This window comes from Coregonus clupeaformis, unplaced genomic scaffold (assembly GCF_020615455.1).
Source record: "Coregonus clupeaformis isolate EN_2021a unplaced genomic scaffold, ASM2061545v1 scaf2154, whole genome shotgun sequence".
In the NCBI taxonomy this organism is placed as follows: Eukaryota; Metazoa; Chordata; class Actinopteri; order Salmoniformes; family Salmonidae; genus Coregonus; species Coregonus clupeaformis.
Window position 1 is genome coordinate 47,026 of NW_025535608.1, and position 16,243 is coordinate 63,268.

Here is a 16,243-nt window from a genome sequence, read left to right on the forward strand (position 1 = left end):
TGTGTAATGTTTCTTTTCTATAGGGGGTTAAATGCTTAAGGTACCATTTATTGATCTGTATCATTCAGTTATGGGCTACATTTGGCCTACCATATCCATAATGAACTGTTGCATATATTTATTTTGGAGTGGGACACCAAAGTTGCATTTCAGTAGGCCTATTGATGATGATATGACATTCACTTAATTTATCCATCGGTCTCAGCCTTTAAGGAAACCAGGGGTCTGTCCTTTAGAAATATCCAGCATACCCTTGTGAAAACGCTAATGAATACATGAACAAATAGACTACATTGATTAAAATAGATCAAAGGAAATGGTAATTGAGCATAGGCAATGGTAGCCTTGATTCCTTTTTTCATGATGTGGATGACATGCTTAAAAGGCAATAATTGCGTAAAAGGCAAATATTCAGTTACAATTCCCAATTTGACATATCATAACACAATATTATACTTTTCATAGCACCCTCTTGCAGTTACATTTCACCCTACATATCCATGGGCTGAAGCATGAAACCGCTCCAGCCCCCAAAAGCGCCTCCTCCTCCTGACGTCACATCAATGGCTCTTTGCATTAACTGTTTTCTGCAGCCCCTTCTCGTGTGCAAAGCAAAACGTATCGCACTGCCACTGCCAACGAATTCCGACTAGAGTGAGAGGGAAAGAGAGGGAAGATCGGATTGAAGGGAAATCTCCCGTATCAATTTGAACGACGGAAAAACAGCACAAAAGCGGGCAGGGTGACATTTTCTACAGCCATTGGAAGAGAAACCTTCCCCTTGCATCGCAAATGGAGCTACCCGCCGCGGGAGAGCACGTCTTTGCGGTGGAAAGCATCGAGAAGAAGCGGAATCGAAAGGTTTGAAAACACTTCAAATATATGATTGCTCAATATCCACAAACAGGGTTTCTTTGATGTCGCTATGCAATATATTGCGTAATTGATGGAAGTAAATTATGTTGTTGTGTTTTTGCAGATAGCCTATAATTTCAAAGAACCGCTTATAATCAAATTAACCAATATGTTCTCTCATCTCCGTACAGGGGAGGATGGAATACCTAGTCAAGTGGCGAGGATGGTCTCCAAAGTAAGTTAGCTTTTAAAATACTATAGCATACTTTAGTACTACCTTAGTAATGCAATTTAATATTTAAAGTTTTCAAGTGTGTGTGTGTGTGCGTCTGTGTGTGTGGCGCGTGCGTCTTTGCGCTCGTTGAAGCCAATGTTTGATTCGATCGATGGCGCTTAGGATGCCATCACTAATTTATGTATGTTAAGGAGATATTAAGGTAACGTGGGGTAACTAGCCCCCCCCCCCAACCATTTTTTGTAGTAATTAACTCTTAAAAGCTCAAATCTAGGTATCTTATTTAAATTAAATAAATCAAATATTGAAACAAAATGGCATTGCACATCTCACTATTAATATCGTCACTATGATGAGGTTTTGATGTATATTCCCTCTTTTCATTTTCACACCAAATCATGTCCAAATCATCCTAAAGTATAAAACAAATGACTGTGTAACTCAATGAAGTTATATGTAGATGATTTGGACATGCTAATTTAGCTACGACTGACTTACTTTGGATTGCCCTAATGTTATATCTATAAAAAGTGTATAGATCTAACTTAATTGAATATATATGTATGTTTTTCTAAGTGATGATAATTATAGCAACTTACCTCAGAATCGTTTTGTTAGAGGGACTTAAAAAATGGGAGACAGATAACATGGGTGGAATGGGTGACATAAAGTGGTTTCTGTGAGAAATATAGGCTGGGGGGTTACCCCCCCCTGGGGCTTCGGCTTGCTACCCCACGTTACCCTAAGCACCCTCATGTTTTACATGGTGTTACCCTTCTGTTTTGCTTGTGTTGACTTTGTGAAGTATACTTCCTAGCAATTATTAACACTTTATAATGACCTATTTCCAGAGTATAGGCTACACTTCGCACTTACTTTATTACACATTTATCAATAATATGCATAATGTTTATGTTTTGACATAGGCCTATTTGGTCAAGACTGACTGCTAACTGTTAACAGCTAAACTGATTACAGAAAGTTGCCTAGCCTTCTGTCTGCAACCAAGCGGATTACGGCCACATTTGATATATGGTTGTAGTTGTAGTTTGGTTGATAGAAGGCGACCTCTGTTGATATTAATGTATCTCTCTCTCTCTCTCTCCTACTTTCTGTCTTAATAGATATAACACGTGGGAACCAGAAGAAAACATTCTCGACCCGCGACTGCTTGACGCTTTCCAAAACAGGTGAGCTTGACAGACTCGATTTGACGTGCCGACCATGTGTTGTCAATGGGGGTGGGGGGCGCTGCTCTGTGCGTGTGCGTTTGTCTGTGCATGTGCGCGCATAGCGCACCACTAGCGCACCACTTCTATCTCGTGGTGTGCGTAAAATGTAGGCAATTTTTCTATGGCAATGTTCAAACTTTTCAAAGCCCTAAAAAGAACATGATGCAATCACAATTTTTTTTTATTTTATTTTTTTTATTTTTTTACATCTCAGTACATTTTTACATTTTAGTCATTTAGCAGCTGCTCTTATCCAGAGCGACTTACAGTTAGTGAGTGCATACATTATTTTTCACACTGGCCCCCGTGGGAATTGAACCCACAACCCTGGCGTTGCAAAAGCCATGCTCTACCAACTGAGCTACATCCCTGCCGGCCATTTCCTCCCCTACCCTGGACGACTCAGGGCCAATTATGCGCCGTCCCATGGGTTTCCAACAGAGCCTGGATTCGAACCAGGATCTCTAGTGGCACAGCTAGCACTGCGATGCAGTGCCTTAGACCACAGTAGGCCTATAATAGCAGTAGGCCTACACAGTGACCACACAAATCTGATTGAAAACATTTAGGAAAGATTGCGTATTACTGGGTAACAGTTACAATTTCGTAGTCAACCATTTTGGACATTGAATTGTCCCTATGTGATATTCTTAGGCCTATAATAATAGATTAATTTATTTTAATTTGCCCATACCACAATAGGCTATCATCTTTCACAGGCTTTATGTAGACACCAGGGCCAAATATTCCTTCACTGCATGCTTTGTCTTGTCCCCCATCCCTGCTTCATCTCCCCATGTATTGGATTATCAACATTAGATAGACAAAAAGCGCCCTAGGCTTCTAGTGATAGGCGATATCACTGTAACAACCGTAGAAGCATCCGCTTGAAGACGCCCGTGTGCCTTTTCAAGATGCCTGGACAGGCGTTACTGTTAACCGGTAATTGCTAAACCTCCCGTGGGGGTTTTTCTGGACGTGAACGCACAACTACAACTGCACTATGGCGCAAAAAACCATGCAGTGACTCGGCCTGTCGTCGGGTTTACTGTCATTCTCTCACACCAGCTTGTAAAAGAGACAGGTCACTCAGTAGGGAAAATGTTGACGGAGGGCGGTGTCTGTTTTCGCCATTATCTCTGACTCTAAATGGGAGAGTTTTTATTGTAGCTAATTGCGTGACTCTCCGGGGAGCCTCACCGGGCAGAGTACCAGGCTATGAAAATATACTGAGTCGCCACCGTAATTAGATGTGCGGGGATTGACATCAGTACTCATTGGGTATTGAATTACTGCTCTTGAGAAAGGCATGGAAAATAGTGGGCTATAGGAAAATTATCCTATCCACCAGTTACATAGTCTATAGATGTGTAGTTCATTCAGGCCCTGAATTTATTCCATCCTTAAATGGATTGAATGTTGAACTAGAAAACTATTAATTCCATGTAGAAATTATTTTGGAGAAATGCAGATTTAGTGAGGCCTAAACCATACCATATTTGACAGCTAAGTAATGAGAAGGACGCCTGTAGCCTGTAGGCCCTACACTACATAAAGCATGAGATTTGTAATTCGTGTCCCATGGGTTCAGTTAGAGGATCTAGTGGTAAACATGGTGATATGACTGAGGGGTATTCCACTGATATTTCATGTCACCAATTAGGATTAAATGGTGCATGGGATTTTCCCATAAATGACTGCATTGCATTACTGTATTTCATCATTGTTATTACCATCATCATTGCATTGTCATTAGCAACCCCCATAACAAATCAGGCCCCTTTCAATAAGGTTTGAAATATCAATGAAATATCTCCCCCGCCGCCTAATTGTGTTACATTATGTTGTTAACTGCTATATAATGGTGTTTTCTGTCTTTCACAGGGAGAGATACGAGCAGCTTATGGGATATCGCAAAAGAGGGCCAAAGCCAAAGCACCTGATGAGCCAGGTGAGTCTTCACATATTTTGGAGTGGACAATTAACTCCTTGATTACTATACATTTGATCAAATAAATGATACTATAAGAGATTTTGAGTACATTTTTGCCATTCAGCACTAAGGCCAACACATTCCTTAATTGAGATGGGCTTTATAAGATTTCTAAGTCCTTTATAAGACTACAGAATGGATGTTAAAATCTGATCATATTTTAAAGCAGGAGTATGATAATAGGAATTACTGTCATATAGATTAGGGGCACATGCTGTTGATAGGATAGGGATAGACTGGGTAGATTAGGTCTCCAAAATTTATTCAATCCTAAAGCAGTGACTGAAAAGTAAATCTAGACATCAATCACAAATACAAAGGGAAAAAGGAACCCCCTCTAGGTAGTGTTTGTTCGTCTCAGGACGGTGTTGGTGGTAACACATATGATGAAGTCAGTGATGGGGCACAAAGCAGCCTATGGCATTACTCAGAGCTTTGGTCACAGCGGCTAGAGGAGCCACTCTGAAATGTCACTCTGATGGCCAGGAGGGTAAAATATGTATGAAAGGCCTTCACAGATCTAAACACAAGTTTAGAACTAAACCCAAGTTTAGGGCTCAGGACTCACTCAAAGGTCATCTAGAGGACACCATTTGATGATAGCATTTTCTAACCTTCATTACAGAGAGAAAGTCAGTCAGATGGTCATGTCAACAAGTCCGCTCTATCTGTTAACTGACAGCTGTGTTTTTCTCAGGTCCCGTCCTTCGCCCGGAGATCCAGCGTCCTCTCAGGCCTTCAGGAGACCACCCTGGACGAGGACAACCGCCAGAAAGTGGACCCCATCCAGACACTGCGCTCGCAGACCCAGCAGTACCAGCTGAACAGCAAGAAGCACCACCAGTACCAGCCCCTGCTGGCCAAGGAGAGGGAGGCCGAGCAGCAGGCCAACGGAAAGAAGAAGCTCTACTACCAGCTCAACAGCAAGAAACATCACCACTACCAGCCTGACCCCAAGATGTACGACAGCACCCAGTGCCTAAAGCCCAGGGAGGCCACCAAACCTCCGGAACTGCCCACCAACCGCGGCTGGAACCTGCCTCCCGCGCTGCAGCAGAAGTGGGTCCGGGACAAGGACTCTGGCTGCCTGAGCAAAGTCAAGGATATTACCATGGAGCTAAAGAAGCTTCCGGCTCACCTCAACGGCCACAGTGGCGAATCGGAGCAGAGCAAGGCCACGGCCAAAGAGGACGCACCGCTGCTGAAGGCCAACGGTGTCAGCGACAGCAAACTGAAGATCGTCAAGAACAAAAACAAGAACGGACGCATCGTCATTGTCATGAGCAAGTACATGGAGAACGGCATGCAGGCAGCAAGGATTAAATACGGAGATGTGGAAACCCTTGACAAACCGCAGCCGGACAAAGATGATGATGCTGCAGGAAATCACCTTGAAAAGATGAGACTCGTCCAGAAACTGGGTCTCACCAACGGATTCACGAAAGACTGCAACAAAGATGTTAAGTTACACGTCCCCAACTCAGGATCTAACGGATCTAACGTATTTAAGTGTCCTGCTGAGAAGGTCGACTCACCCAAAATGGAGCTTAGTGCGACAGAACAGGATAAACATTTCAATGTCAGGGGTCAAAAGGAGGCTACAGAGGATCAGCCCCTGCAGCTGACCACCAAACCTAACCTTGCCCCTTGGCCCTTTGAGATGAGGGTTCATAGGAGGACTCAGCCAGGAAACGGCTCCTCTCCAGCCCTCAAACGTCACCTTTCGGAGGCAGACAAGGGCGAGGACCGGGGTGGCTGTAAACGGTTTCTAAACTCCCGGAGTATCAGTGCACCCTGCACGGTGTCCTCACCAACTCAGAGCAACTCCATGGACCAAAATGGCCACCATAGCCACAATGGCCACCAGGACTATGACTTCCTGGAGTCTAACCAGGACGAGCCCATGGACCTCAGCTGTGTGAGGTCCAGAGGGGAGGCTCCAGTTCCCACAGAGACACAGGTGGCTCCTTCTGCTGAGGAGGAGAAGGCTGCAGAACAGACAAAACCGCCATTGGCTATCACAACAGAACAGACTGTGGAGGGGGAGCCTTTTCCTTCATTCAAGCCTTTCCTTGGGAATATAGTCATCACGGATATTACAACAAACTGTCTCACGGTGACATTTAAGGAATACGTTACAGTGTAACGAAGCTGAAAAAGACGATTTGAGGATGAGGGATTAACAGCAACTGTGTGAATATGTACAAATGTATGTTGGAACATATGGTATTTTCAGATGTTTGAATGTAAATAAGAGCCCTTACAGTTTGTATTTAGTGGGGTTGAGATTAATTTTGTTTCGGGTTCCCAACCCTTCTATTATTTGTAAGTACGTAGTTTTGGCTATCATTCTCTAAATGAGACCAAGAGTTTTTGTAATACCTGATGATGTAAGCTTTTTCTAATTGAGTTACAAACTACTTTAGTACAGGCTATTTTGACAAATGGTATCAGGGCTCAGTGAAAAAGCACTTACTCATGTAAATAGTTATTTACTTTTTATAAAGGCTTTATATCCATTTTGCTTTACAGTCTTTGTTTCAGGTCTATATATTGAGAAAGAAAAAGTCTATATATTGATTATTGGTAAATGACGCCCTCTTTCAGTTTATTTGCCTGTGTGTGGTGTGTGTGCACGCAAGTGAATACGTGTATCTGTGCGTACATGTGTAATGAGGTTGCAAAATGATGGGCCGTGTGTGTGTGCGCACGTATGTGTGTGTGTGTTTGCAAGACAGGGAGAGCCAAACAAACAGGGCCTCCCAAGTCAAACTGCACAAGTCAATGAAAGACCTTGGAGTTAACATGTACTTTGCACTGTTGTAGGCTGGCTGAGGGGGGTGAATGGCTGCTGTGAAGGGGAAGGCCTTAGCCTCTTATCTGATGGTAACGTTTAGGAAGATAGATATTACTGTTTCAATGATTGTAAATATGTGAAATACCCACTAATATCATTCATTCTCTGTAGGTCTGTAACAATGTGGCATTTTAGATATCAATTCAAGTCCCATTGGCCAAGTTCTTTCTTCAAGACCCATGACATGGATATTATTAATTTGAAAACAATGCTATGTTTATAATTTACCCTATTTATTGTAGCTTTTCACTATTCATGTGAAACATGAAGGGAAGTTTAAAATTATTTATATAGTATTAACTTTAGAAGGTCTTGTAGGCCAACTAACAATCACATTCATCCCTGAAGTTGTGTTGAAGTGATGATGAATTCACCTACATATCATATTCAGAATGTAAAGAATGGGTGATTAAATCAACATTACACTTAACACAGGTAGTCTTTAATGTTCACTACATTAAAGGAAATGTTAGGCTACTCTTTCATTCACACTGTTTTCTTCATTCTCCGTTATGACTACAAGTACAAGTACAGAAGTTATGACTACAAGTACAGAAGCCTATACTAATGCTTTTGAGTTTGATAGGCCTATGGCCTTTTGTGGGTTTATAACACTGTTAACTTGAGCCTATAACAGTTTTATAACACCGTTAATGTTTCAAAAGCATGCAGTGTATTCATTGCAAGGGCATGGCATATGGTACCCTAGGCTACTCTATAGCCTATACTGGTATCATCAAAAAACGTTCATTCATGGGACCTTCTCAATGTTCTGTTTGAAACCCCTTTCAGCACTTGGTTCTTCAAATATGCATTGTATCTGCTTTAAGAGGGACTTTGTTGTTTATGTGAGCAGACTAAACTGAAAAGGCTTCTTCTGATATGTTTTGCAATAATAAAATTTTAAGAAAGCTATGGGCCGAATCTCTTCTTTATGGGCTATGTGACTATGCATGATCTCATGTTGGGGTGATACGGATCTACATTGTCTCGAGGGTGTCTTCGGGTGAGCAAAAGACGATGAACTGCGGTCTTGCAACACAATCTTGTAGAAACCGCATGACTTGCTTCTTGCACTGACACTCATCACAAGCAGGAGGTTAAAATAGATGCAGTACTAACCTCGCTTCCTGGCCTGCTGCAGGGCTGGCCCTAGCCTTTTGGGGGCCCTAAGCGACATTTTGTTGGGGGGGCCCACCTTGCAGGCAAAACATTTTAGTTGCCTTTTGCCATGTCTTATTCCAATGTAATATGATGAGTGAGAGTGACTAACCAGTGGTGTAAAGTACTTAAGTAAAAATATTTGAAAGTACTACTTAAGTCGTTTTTTTGGGGTATCTGTACTTTACTTGACTATTTATATTTTTGACAACTTTTACTTTTACTTCATAAAGAAAATTATATACTTTTTACTCCATACATTTTCCTGGACACCCAAAAGTACTCGTTACATTTTGAATGCTTAGCAGGACAGGAAAATTGTCAAATCCACACACTTATCAAGAGAATATCCCTGGACATCCCTACTGCCTCTGATCTGACGGATCACTAAACACATGCTTCGTTTGTAAATCATGTCTGAGTGTTGGAGTGTGCCCCTAGCTATCCGTAAATTAAAATAAACAAGAAAATGATGCCGTCTGGTTTGGAATATGAAATTATTTATACTTTTACTTTTCACACTTAAGCATATTTTAGCAATTACATTTACTTTTGATAGTTAAGTATGTTTCAAACTAAATACTTTTAGACTTTTACTCAAGTAGTATTTTACTAGGTGACTTTCACTTCTACTTCAGTCATTTTCTATTAAGGTATCTTTACTTTTACTCAAGTATGACAACTGGGTACTTTTCCCCCACTGTGACTAACTAGATTAATGGGGGGGCCCTGGAGGTCAGGGCCCCTGGGCATGTGCCCTGCGTGCCCGGGAAGTAATTTGACCATGGTTACTACAAGTTTAGATTCCTGGCTAGACTAATTCACCAAACAAACAAAAAATGTGGGGGGCTTGGGGGGTGTCGCTTATGCCTAGGTCCGGCCCTGCCTGCTGAATTGAGATGATTTCTTGATGCACAAACGTTAGCAGCATGCTAGACAACTTGGCTCTGTAGACATATGTGTTGGTCACACTCATTATGCAATAGTGCTTTTATTTGTGTCAAAGACATTGGGACAAATGCATGTAGGCCTAAGGACAATCACAGTAACCTAACTGCATACTCTTCTACAATAAGCCCTCCTAGTTTCAGCTGACATCATGTCAGTGATTCTCTCGTTAACACAGGTGAGAGTGTTGACGAGGACAAGGCTGGAGATCACTCTGTCATATTGATTGAGTTAGAATAACAGACTGGAAGCTTTAAAAGGAGGGTGGTGCTTGAAATCATTGTTCTTCCTCTGTTAATCATGGTTTCCTGCAAGGAAACACGTGCCGTCATCATTGCTTTGCACAAAAAGGGCTTCACAGGCAAGGATATTGCTGCTAGTAAGATTGCACCTAAATCAACCATTTATCGGATGATCAAGAACTTCAAGGAAAGAGGTTCAATTGTTGTGAAGAAGGCTTCAGGGCGCCCAAGAAAGTCCAGCAAGCAAAGTTGATTCAGCTGCGGGATGGGACAAGTGCAGAGGCTCAGGAATGGCAGGGCAGTGTGAGTGCATCTGCACACAGTGAGGCGAAGACTTTGGAGGATGGCCTGATGTCAAGAAGGGCAGCGAGGAAGCCACTTCTCTCCAGGAAAAACATCAGGGACAGACTGATATTCTGCAAAAGGTACAGGGATTGGACTGCTGAGGACTGGGGTAAAGTCATTTTCTCTGATGAATCCCCTTTCCGATTGTTTGGGGCATCCGGGAAGAAAGCTTGTCCGGAGAAGACAAGGTGAGGGCTACCATCAGTCCTGTGTCATGCCAACAGTAAAGCATCCTGAGACCATTCATGTGTGGGGTTGCTTCTCAGCCAAGGGAGTGGGCTCACTCACAATTTTGCCTAAGAACACAGCCATGAATAAAGAATGGTACCAACACATCCTCAGAGAGCAACTTCTCCCAACCATCCAATAACAGTTTGGTGACGAACAATGCCTTTTCCAGCATGATGGAGCACCTTGCCATAAGGCAAAAGTGATAACTAAGTGGCTCGGGGAACAAACCATAGACATTTTGGGTCCATGGCCAGGAAACTCCCCAGACCTTATTCCCATTGAGAACTTGTGGTCAATCCTCAAGAGGCGGGCGGACAAACAAAAACCCACAAATTCTGACAAACTCCAAGCATTGATTATGCAAGAATGGGCTGCCTTCAGTCAGGATATGGCCCAGAAGTTAATTGACACCATGCCAGGGCGGATTGCAGATGTCTTGAAAAAGAAGGGTCAACACTGCAAATATTGACTCTTTGCATAAACTTAATGTAATTGTCAATAAAAGCCTTTGACAGTTATGGAATGCTTGTAATTATACTTCAGTATACCATAGTAACATCTGACAAAAATATATAAAAACACTGAATCAGCTAACTTTGTGAAGACCAATACTTGTGTCATTCTCAAAACTTTTGACCACGACTGTATATATATTTTTTGTATTGACCTTGGGCAATTGGAAGTAGTCAGAGCTGAATTCCACAAAGCCTGGTCTCTACTCAACTCTGTTGGTGGAGTTAATCAGAGACTTCCTTCACCATGGTTAGTCAACTACCTTATTCCAGGGTACAAACCCATAATCCATGGTTGTTGTTCACATGTGAGTAAATTACTGAGTTTCTAGCCTAGGCCTATGAAATCCACCTTGGATGCATATAGTTTCATTCACAACGTGTATGAACCTGTCCAACAAAACTGTTTGTCTATATGCAACTGAAGCAAGAAAGCCTATTTATCAACACACTTAAGGCCAACGAGGCCTTTATCGCCTATGTAGGCTAATTTGCAAGCATATTCATTCGTTTTGTTGCAATCAGGTGGCTCCACGGGCTTGTAGCCTACTTGCAGAAGTTGACACAAGAATCCAAAAATAACCATTCAATGGATGGTATTATTGAAGCATTAAAATTGCTATTGAATAATAGGCTGCAGGCCGATTTCCATCGAGATGATTTACCATGGTGCGTCATTGAACCATTTCTATTGAAGGAAGAAATTGATACTCCTCCTACAATTCTTCATAAATTAACTTAACCTTGGAAACTATGCAGATACAATTAAATCTATAGGCTACGCTCAAATAGCTTACACCTTGTAAGTGGGGGTGACGCAATGTAGCTTATCGGATGTAGGCCTAAGAAGGCTATAGCTATCTATGGCCCTGAAAAATCACATTTTCATAAATCAGTCGATGCCCACAATAATGGGAATTCATAGGGCCAAACAACAATACAGTTGCAAATATCTCGCTCTTCAACTAACCAACTTGATCTGCCTCCCCAAGCCAACTCATCTCCCCTGCCAATCCATTCTGATAAATGATTTTGAAACCTTTTGAAGTTACATGGACACTGTGGTAACAAATTGTCAAAAGCAGGGTATCTAGTTACAACGTTACCTGCAAACCCGGGTTTGTATGGCATGTTTTGTAGGCCTAATCATTTTTCCGAATTGCAGAGATTGCTGCAATGATTTCGCATGCACCTTTGACATTAATTTCTCCCGAAAAGGAAAACTTGTGTCCCTGCCCTTAGGCCTATTTTAACATTTTCGATTACATTTTATTCATTTAGCAGACGCTCTTATCCAGAGCGATTTACAGGAGCAATTAGGGTTAAGTGCCTTGCTCAAGGGCACATCGACAGATTTTTCACCTAGTCGGCTCGGGGATTAGAACCAGCGACCTTTCGGTTACTGGCACAACGCTCTTAACCACTAAGCTACCTGCCGCCACACAATTGATTAAAGTCCGGTATACTTTTTGGTCCAAATTGTTTGAAGTAAAGCATGTCCTCTCTCTAACATGCACCCACACACACACACGTTTGCTAAATTGCAGATTAGCAGGAAATGTATTTAATACTGGAAAATTATTTCATACTGGATTGGAGTGATGATATTTGTTAGTTATTTTACAATGGCACTGAAAGTTTTCTCATTCATAAATCCATCGGCTGTTGCTGTCTATTTTGTGGTTGTTTATCATGCATTAATTTAATTTATTTTTTACAACTGTTGTCCATATAGCCAATGTTTCTGTGTTCCCTACTGACAGTGTTGGCAAACAAATGTTGACATTTTGGCTTATACGGTATCCTATATAGGCTATGCCCTGCATTTGCCACAATGCTAGGCTATTTTATGTGGAAAATATGACAAATGAGGTCATCCTGTGGCCGATTTATCATCTGTCGTCCCTTATTTGTCATGCAGTTTTTTTAATATAGTAGATTTACAAACGCAACTAGGGACAGTGTAAAGAGTGTGAAGAATTCCAGTTAAATTATCATCAACATGGCGGACTGACTGTAAATAGATTCGTCGCAGCTGCACGGTCGAGAGCAAAAGTTGCGCTTAGCCCCTACGCCTCATTGCAAAACTTCAGGGATGATGTGTCGCAAAAACCCATCGCCTTGATAAACCACAACCGCAGTGCAGAAGCCTTTACTCTCGACCATTTTATTTCATTCCATTGCGGCGGAGCCCCCGAATAAAAAACAACTGCTTTCGATACCTTAACGCGCCGAGAACGAGAGAGAAAATGGCTGTCTCTTTTAGTCTATCCAGCCTATTTTTTTATCGAGGTTTTTAAATGGGCGCATGTGACACCACCGAAACTGATGTCAATTAAATAAATGAGATATCATGTTATTTAGTTAATATCTGTAGCCTAACTGTCTGGAGATTATAAAGTTAAAAATGTTACCAGCCTGCCAACGGAACAAACCCAACCCATTTTGTCAAGTGTTGGCTATGTGGCAACATATTTTATAATAGTGTTCTAATTCAACACCCCTATCCGCGAGAGCACTTGTTTTTTGCAACCAATGTTACTTCATTCCTTTCTCTGTGAATAGATCCTATATTTACATTTTAGTCATTTAGCAGACGCTCTTATCCAGAGCGACTTAACAGTTAAGTGAGTGCATACATTTTCAATGTTGTATATGAATTATATTGTTCTAAATTATGTTTGGAAATTATTTACATTATGAATAGGCTAGTCTATATTTGGTAACGATTTGGGTCTGGTGGATTTAATTAGTTTGTAATCAAATGAAACTCGGTGGCATTTTGTACAATCGTTTATTTTCACAGATACCTTGGCTGGCCCTATAATTTATACAATTAAGCTCTATCGAAACAAAAAGAAGTTGCCTATGCCTCTTTCTCTCCCTCTGCGCACACATTCCACATCCCTCCTCCTTATCAGCAAGAAGTGTAACCTTGAGTAAACTTTTGTGTTGGCACAATTGTGTGCATGGCAATATGATCTCGGTTATAGGCATAATGAAAATACCTTGAAGGTTTTGGTTATAGATGTGACGTCCTTTAATGACTAACTGGACGAAAATAAAGGTGACATTTTAATTATGTCCGATGCAAACTGTGACAGATGTTGGCCAAGCTTTTAGACAACTAGCCCCAAGAAGTTGTGTTGTTATGCAAACCTCACAAAAAATAGTTAATAAGCGCAGAGGACTTGCAATGCATGATAACTGTGTGTGAGAGAGAGAGAGAGAGAGAGAGAGAGAGAGAGAGAGAGAGAGAGAGAGAGAGAGAGTGCGTAAGTGCGCACTTGTGGCAATTATGTGTTCGCGTGCGCTGCATGGGAGAGGATAAATTAAGACGCGTTCTTCCTCTTGCGCGTGATGTCCTTGCCTTTGCATGATGTTCGTTTTTTGCTTTGCTGAGCACTGGGTAATGGCGGTTGCCCAGATACGAGCGAACCAATAATCTTCTAACAGGTCGACCATGCACCCATATATGGCTGCAACCGCTGCTGCACTGCAGTCACGCCGAGACCAACGCTTACCCCATAAAAGGAGTCCCGCAGCCCGTCTTCCTCCCGTGCAGCGATGCACAAAATGCATTACTGGCATCATGTTTGCTTGTGGAAAAATACAAGAGACAAAATGAAAACCAAATTTTAATGCATATGACGAATAATAACATGAGGGATGGTTCAATAGCCTATCTAGCCGATTTTCTGCATGTCTGCCCTGTACTGCTTCTATCTCAACGGGGATGTTGAGAGCATTTACATTAGGAAATTGCTTGTAATTGACTAGATGTTGATGTGTTTGCATGGGGGCCATCGTGGGCCTAATTGATTTCATAACAAACAATGCAATTTACATTTACACTTTAGTCATTTAGCAGACGCTCTTATCCAGAGCGACTTACAGTTAGTGAGTGCATACATATTTTTTCATACTGGTCCCGGTGTGAAACGAACCCACAACTCTGGCGTTGCAAACAACATGCATTGATTGGCAAAGAAGGGGGTCCTTTGTTTCAACCCATATCCATTGCAGCCTATCCATTGCAGCCTGTCAGCGCAATATTGCCATTTGCCTATTGTCATTTCCAATGGCTCAAGATTGACCTATAGGCGTCTAATTAAGCAATGAAGAGTCTGTTTCGTGGTTTAGGCATGCGGTCAGCATTTGAGATTTGCTTTGTGTTACAGGCTGTATGGACCTGCATGTCTCTAAGCTTTAGGGTGGTCCACTGAGCCTGACGTTTATTAATTAAAATGGACATGCATGCTACACTGAAACAACCATTAGGCTATCTCAGTTAGGTTGTTCAATTATAGGCCTCCCTCTTCTCTCCATTCCTGTCGATCAATCGGAAAAAGGGTGTTTTAGTATTGTTTATTTGTCAGGATCAGATTATTTGAAATAGATTCTGGCTGGGTCTTCCAGGGAAACAATGTTATATTTTAGGCCTATACGAGTTTTATCCTAAACTAGTTGTTCACGAGGGCCAAATGATCCCAGAGAGAAAAAGCCTATAGTCTAAGATTAAGGCTTTCGTGATGTTTGCATGCTTTGACAATGCAAACGTATTGAAATGAGACAATGCCATTAACAAAGTTGTAGAAAACTTTGTCGCTCCTCACATGTGCAAATAAACATTGACCCTAATAAAGGCCGACAACTGAGATATATTTTAATCAATATACTTTTTGTCAAATGGTTGTGCGTCCATCTCAACTCATGTGTTGACCTTAACAGCAATATTATCCGATTGATTAGCCTATCTGAAATAGGCCTAAAATGGTTTTATTTATATGAATAGGCATAGATCAACCTAATTAGGAAATCATCATTCATATAAGCCAATATTCTTAAATGGAAGGATGTCTGTGTTAAAATTAATGCCATTTTTGTTCGTGTAATTTACTTCATAATGTAGGCCTATAATCTTGTATGAAAATCAATCTGAACTTTTGGAGTCTGTTTTCTTTAAGGGAACTTGGAGATGAGGTCTGAATTAATGAGAAGTTTCAAGAGGATATGGATATGTTATTGTTAGTCCTCAATTAAAGATATTTGCGAATGATCTGTAGATGTGTGATCAACCAAATAGCTGTCAGATTAAGGAGATCACTTTATTGGTCAATTGCACACAAGGTCAAACACAAGGTCCAACACAAGGTCCAACACAAGGTCCGACACAAGGTCCAACCGCTTTTAACCCAACCCCTACATATAGGCCTACAGGTTTTTTGGAGAGGTGCGGGGGGCTGCCACACTGGGCGCCCGGGGAGCTGTTGTTGTAGGGGGTTAAGTGCCTTGCTCAAGGGCACAACGGCAGGCAATGGAATCCAGGATTTGATAGGCCTAAAAGCAACCCTCCGGTTGCCAGCTCACTTCTCGCCAGACTCGGGATTTTCTAACTAGCAACCCTCCGGTTGCTGGCTCGTCTAACCTACCTGCCGCCAATCAATTGGTGTTGTGAGTTTAACCTTTAGTTGGATGCAGTGCAAATTAATACATAGACAAATTAATGGAAAGTTTGACAATAGTCCAACACGCGTGACATTATTGAAATTGACCTTTTCCGATCTGACACGTCTTTGTCTGGATGGTGTTCATTTGAATCTGTGCTATAATGCCAAATTAATTTTAATTT

The 16,243-nt window shown here is 41.6% G+C and overlaps 1 protein-coding gene across 1 annotated transcript; it reads left to right on the forward strand.

Moving 5' to 3' along the window:
- The first annotated feature begins 555 nt into the window (after nt 1-555).
- Nucleotides 556-8,090, forward strand: LOC121563262 (E3 SUMO-protein ligase CBX4-like). The gene is made up of 5 exons (XM_041875224.2): nt 556-861; nt 1,047-1,090; nt 2,215-2,280; nt 4,207-4,273; nt 5,013-8,090. The coding sequence occupies exons 1-5, from the start codon at nt 793-795 to the stop codon at nt 6,459-6,461; spliced, it is 1,695 nt and encodes a 564-aa protein (XP_041731158.2). The 5' UTR covers nt 556-792; the 3' UTR covers nt 6,462-8,090.
- The last annotated feature ends 8,153 nt before the right edge of the window (nt 8,091-16,243 follow it).

Coding starts and splice junctions, on each gene's coding strand:
- LOC121563262 (XM_041875224.2), top strand. CDS start 793: ATGGAGCTACCCGCCGCGGGAGAGCACGTCTTTGCGGTGGAAAGCATC. Junction 1,091..2,214: donor TGGCGAGGATGGTCTCCAAA/GTAAGTTAGCTT, acceptor CTGTCTTAATAG/ATATAACACGTGGGAACCAG. Junction 2,281..4,206: donor CTTGACGCTTTCCAAAACAG/GTGAGCTTGACA, acceptor TGTCTTTCACAG/GGAGAGATACGAGCAGCTTA.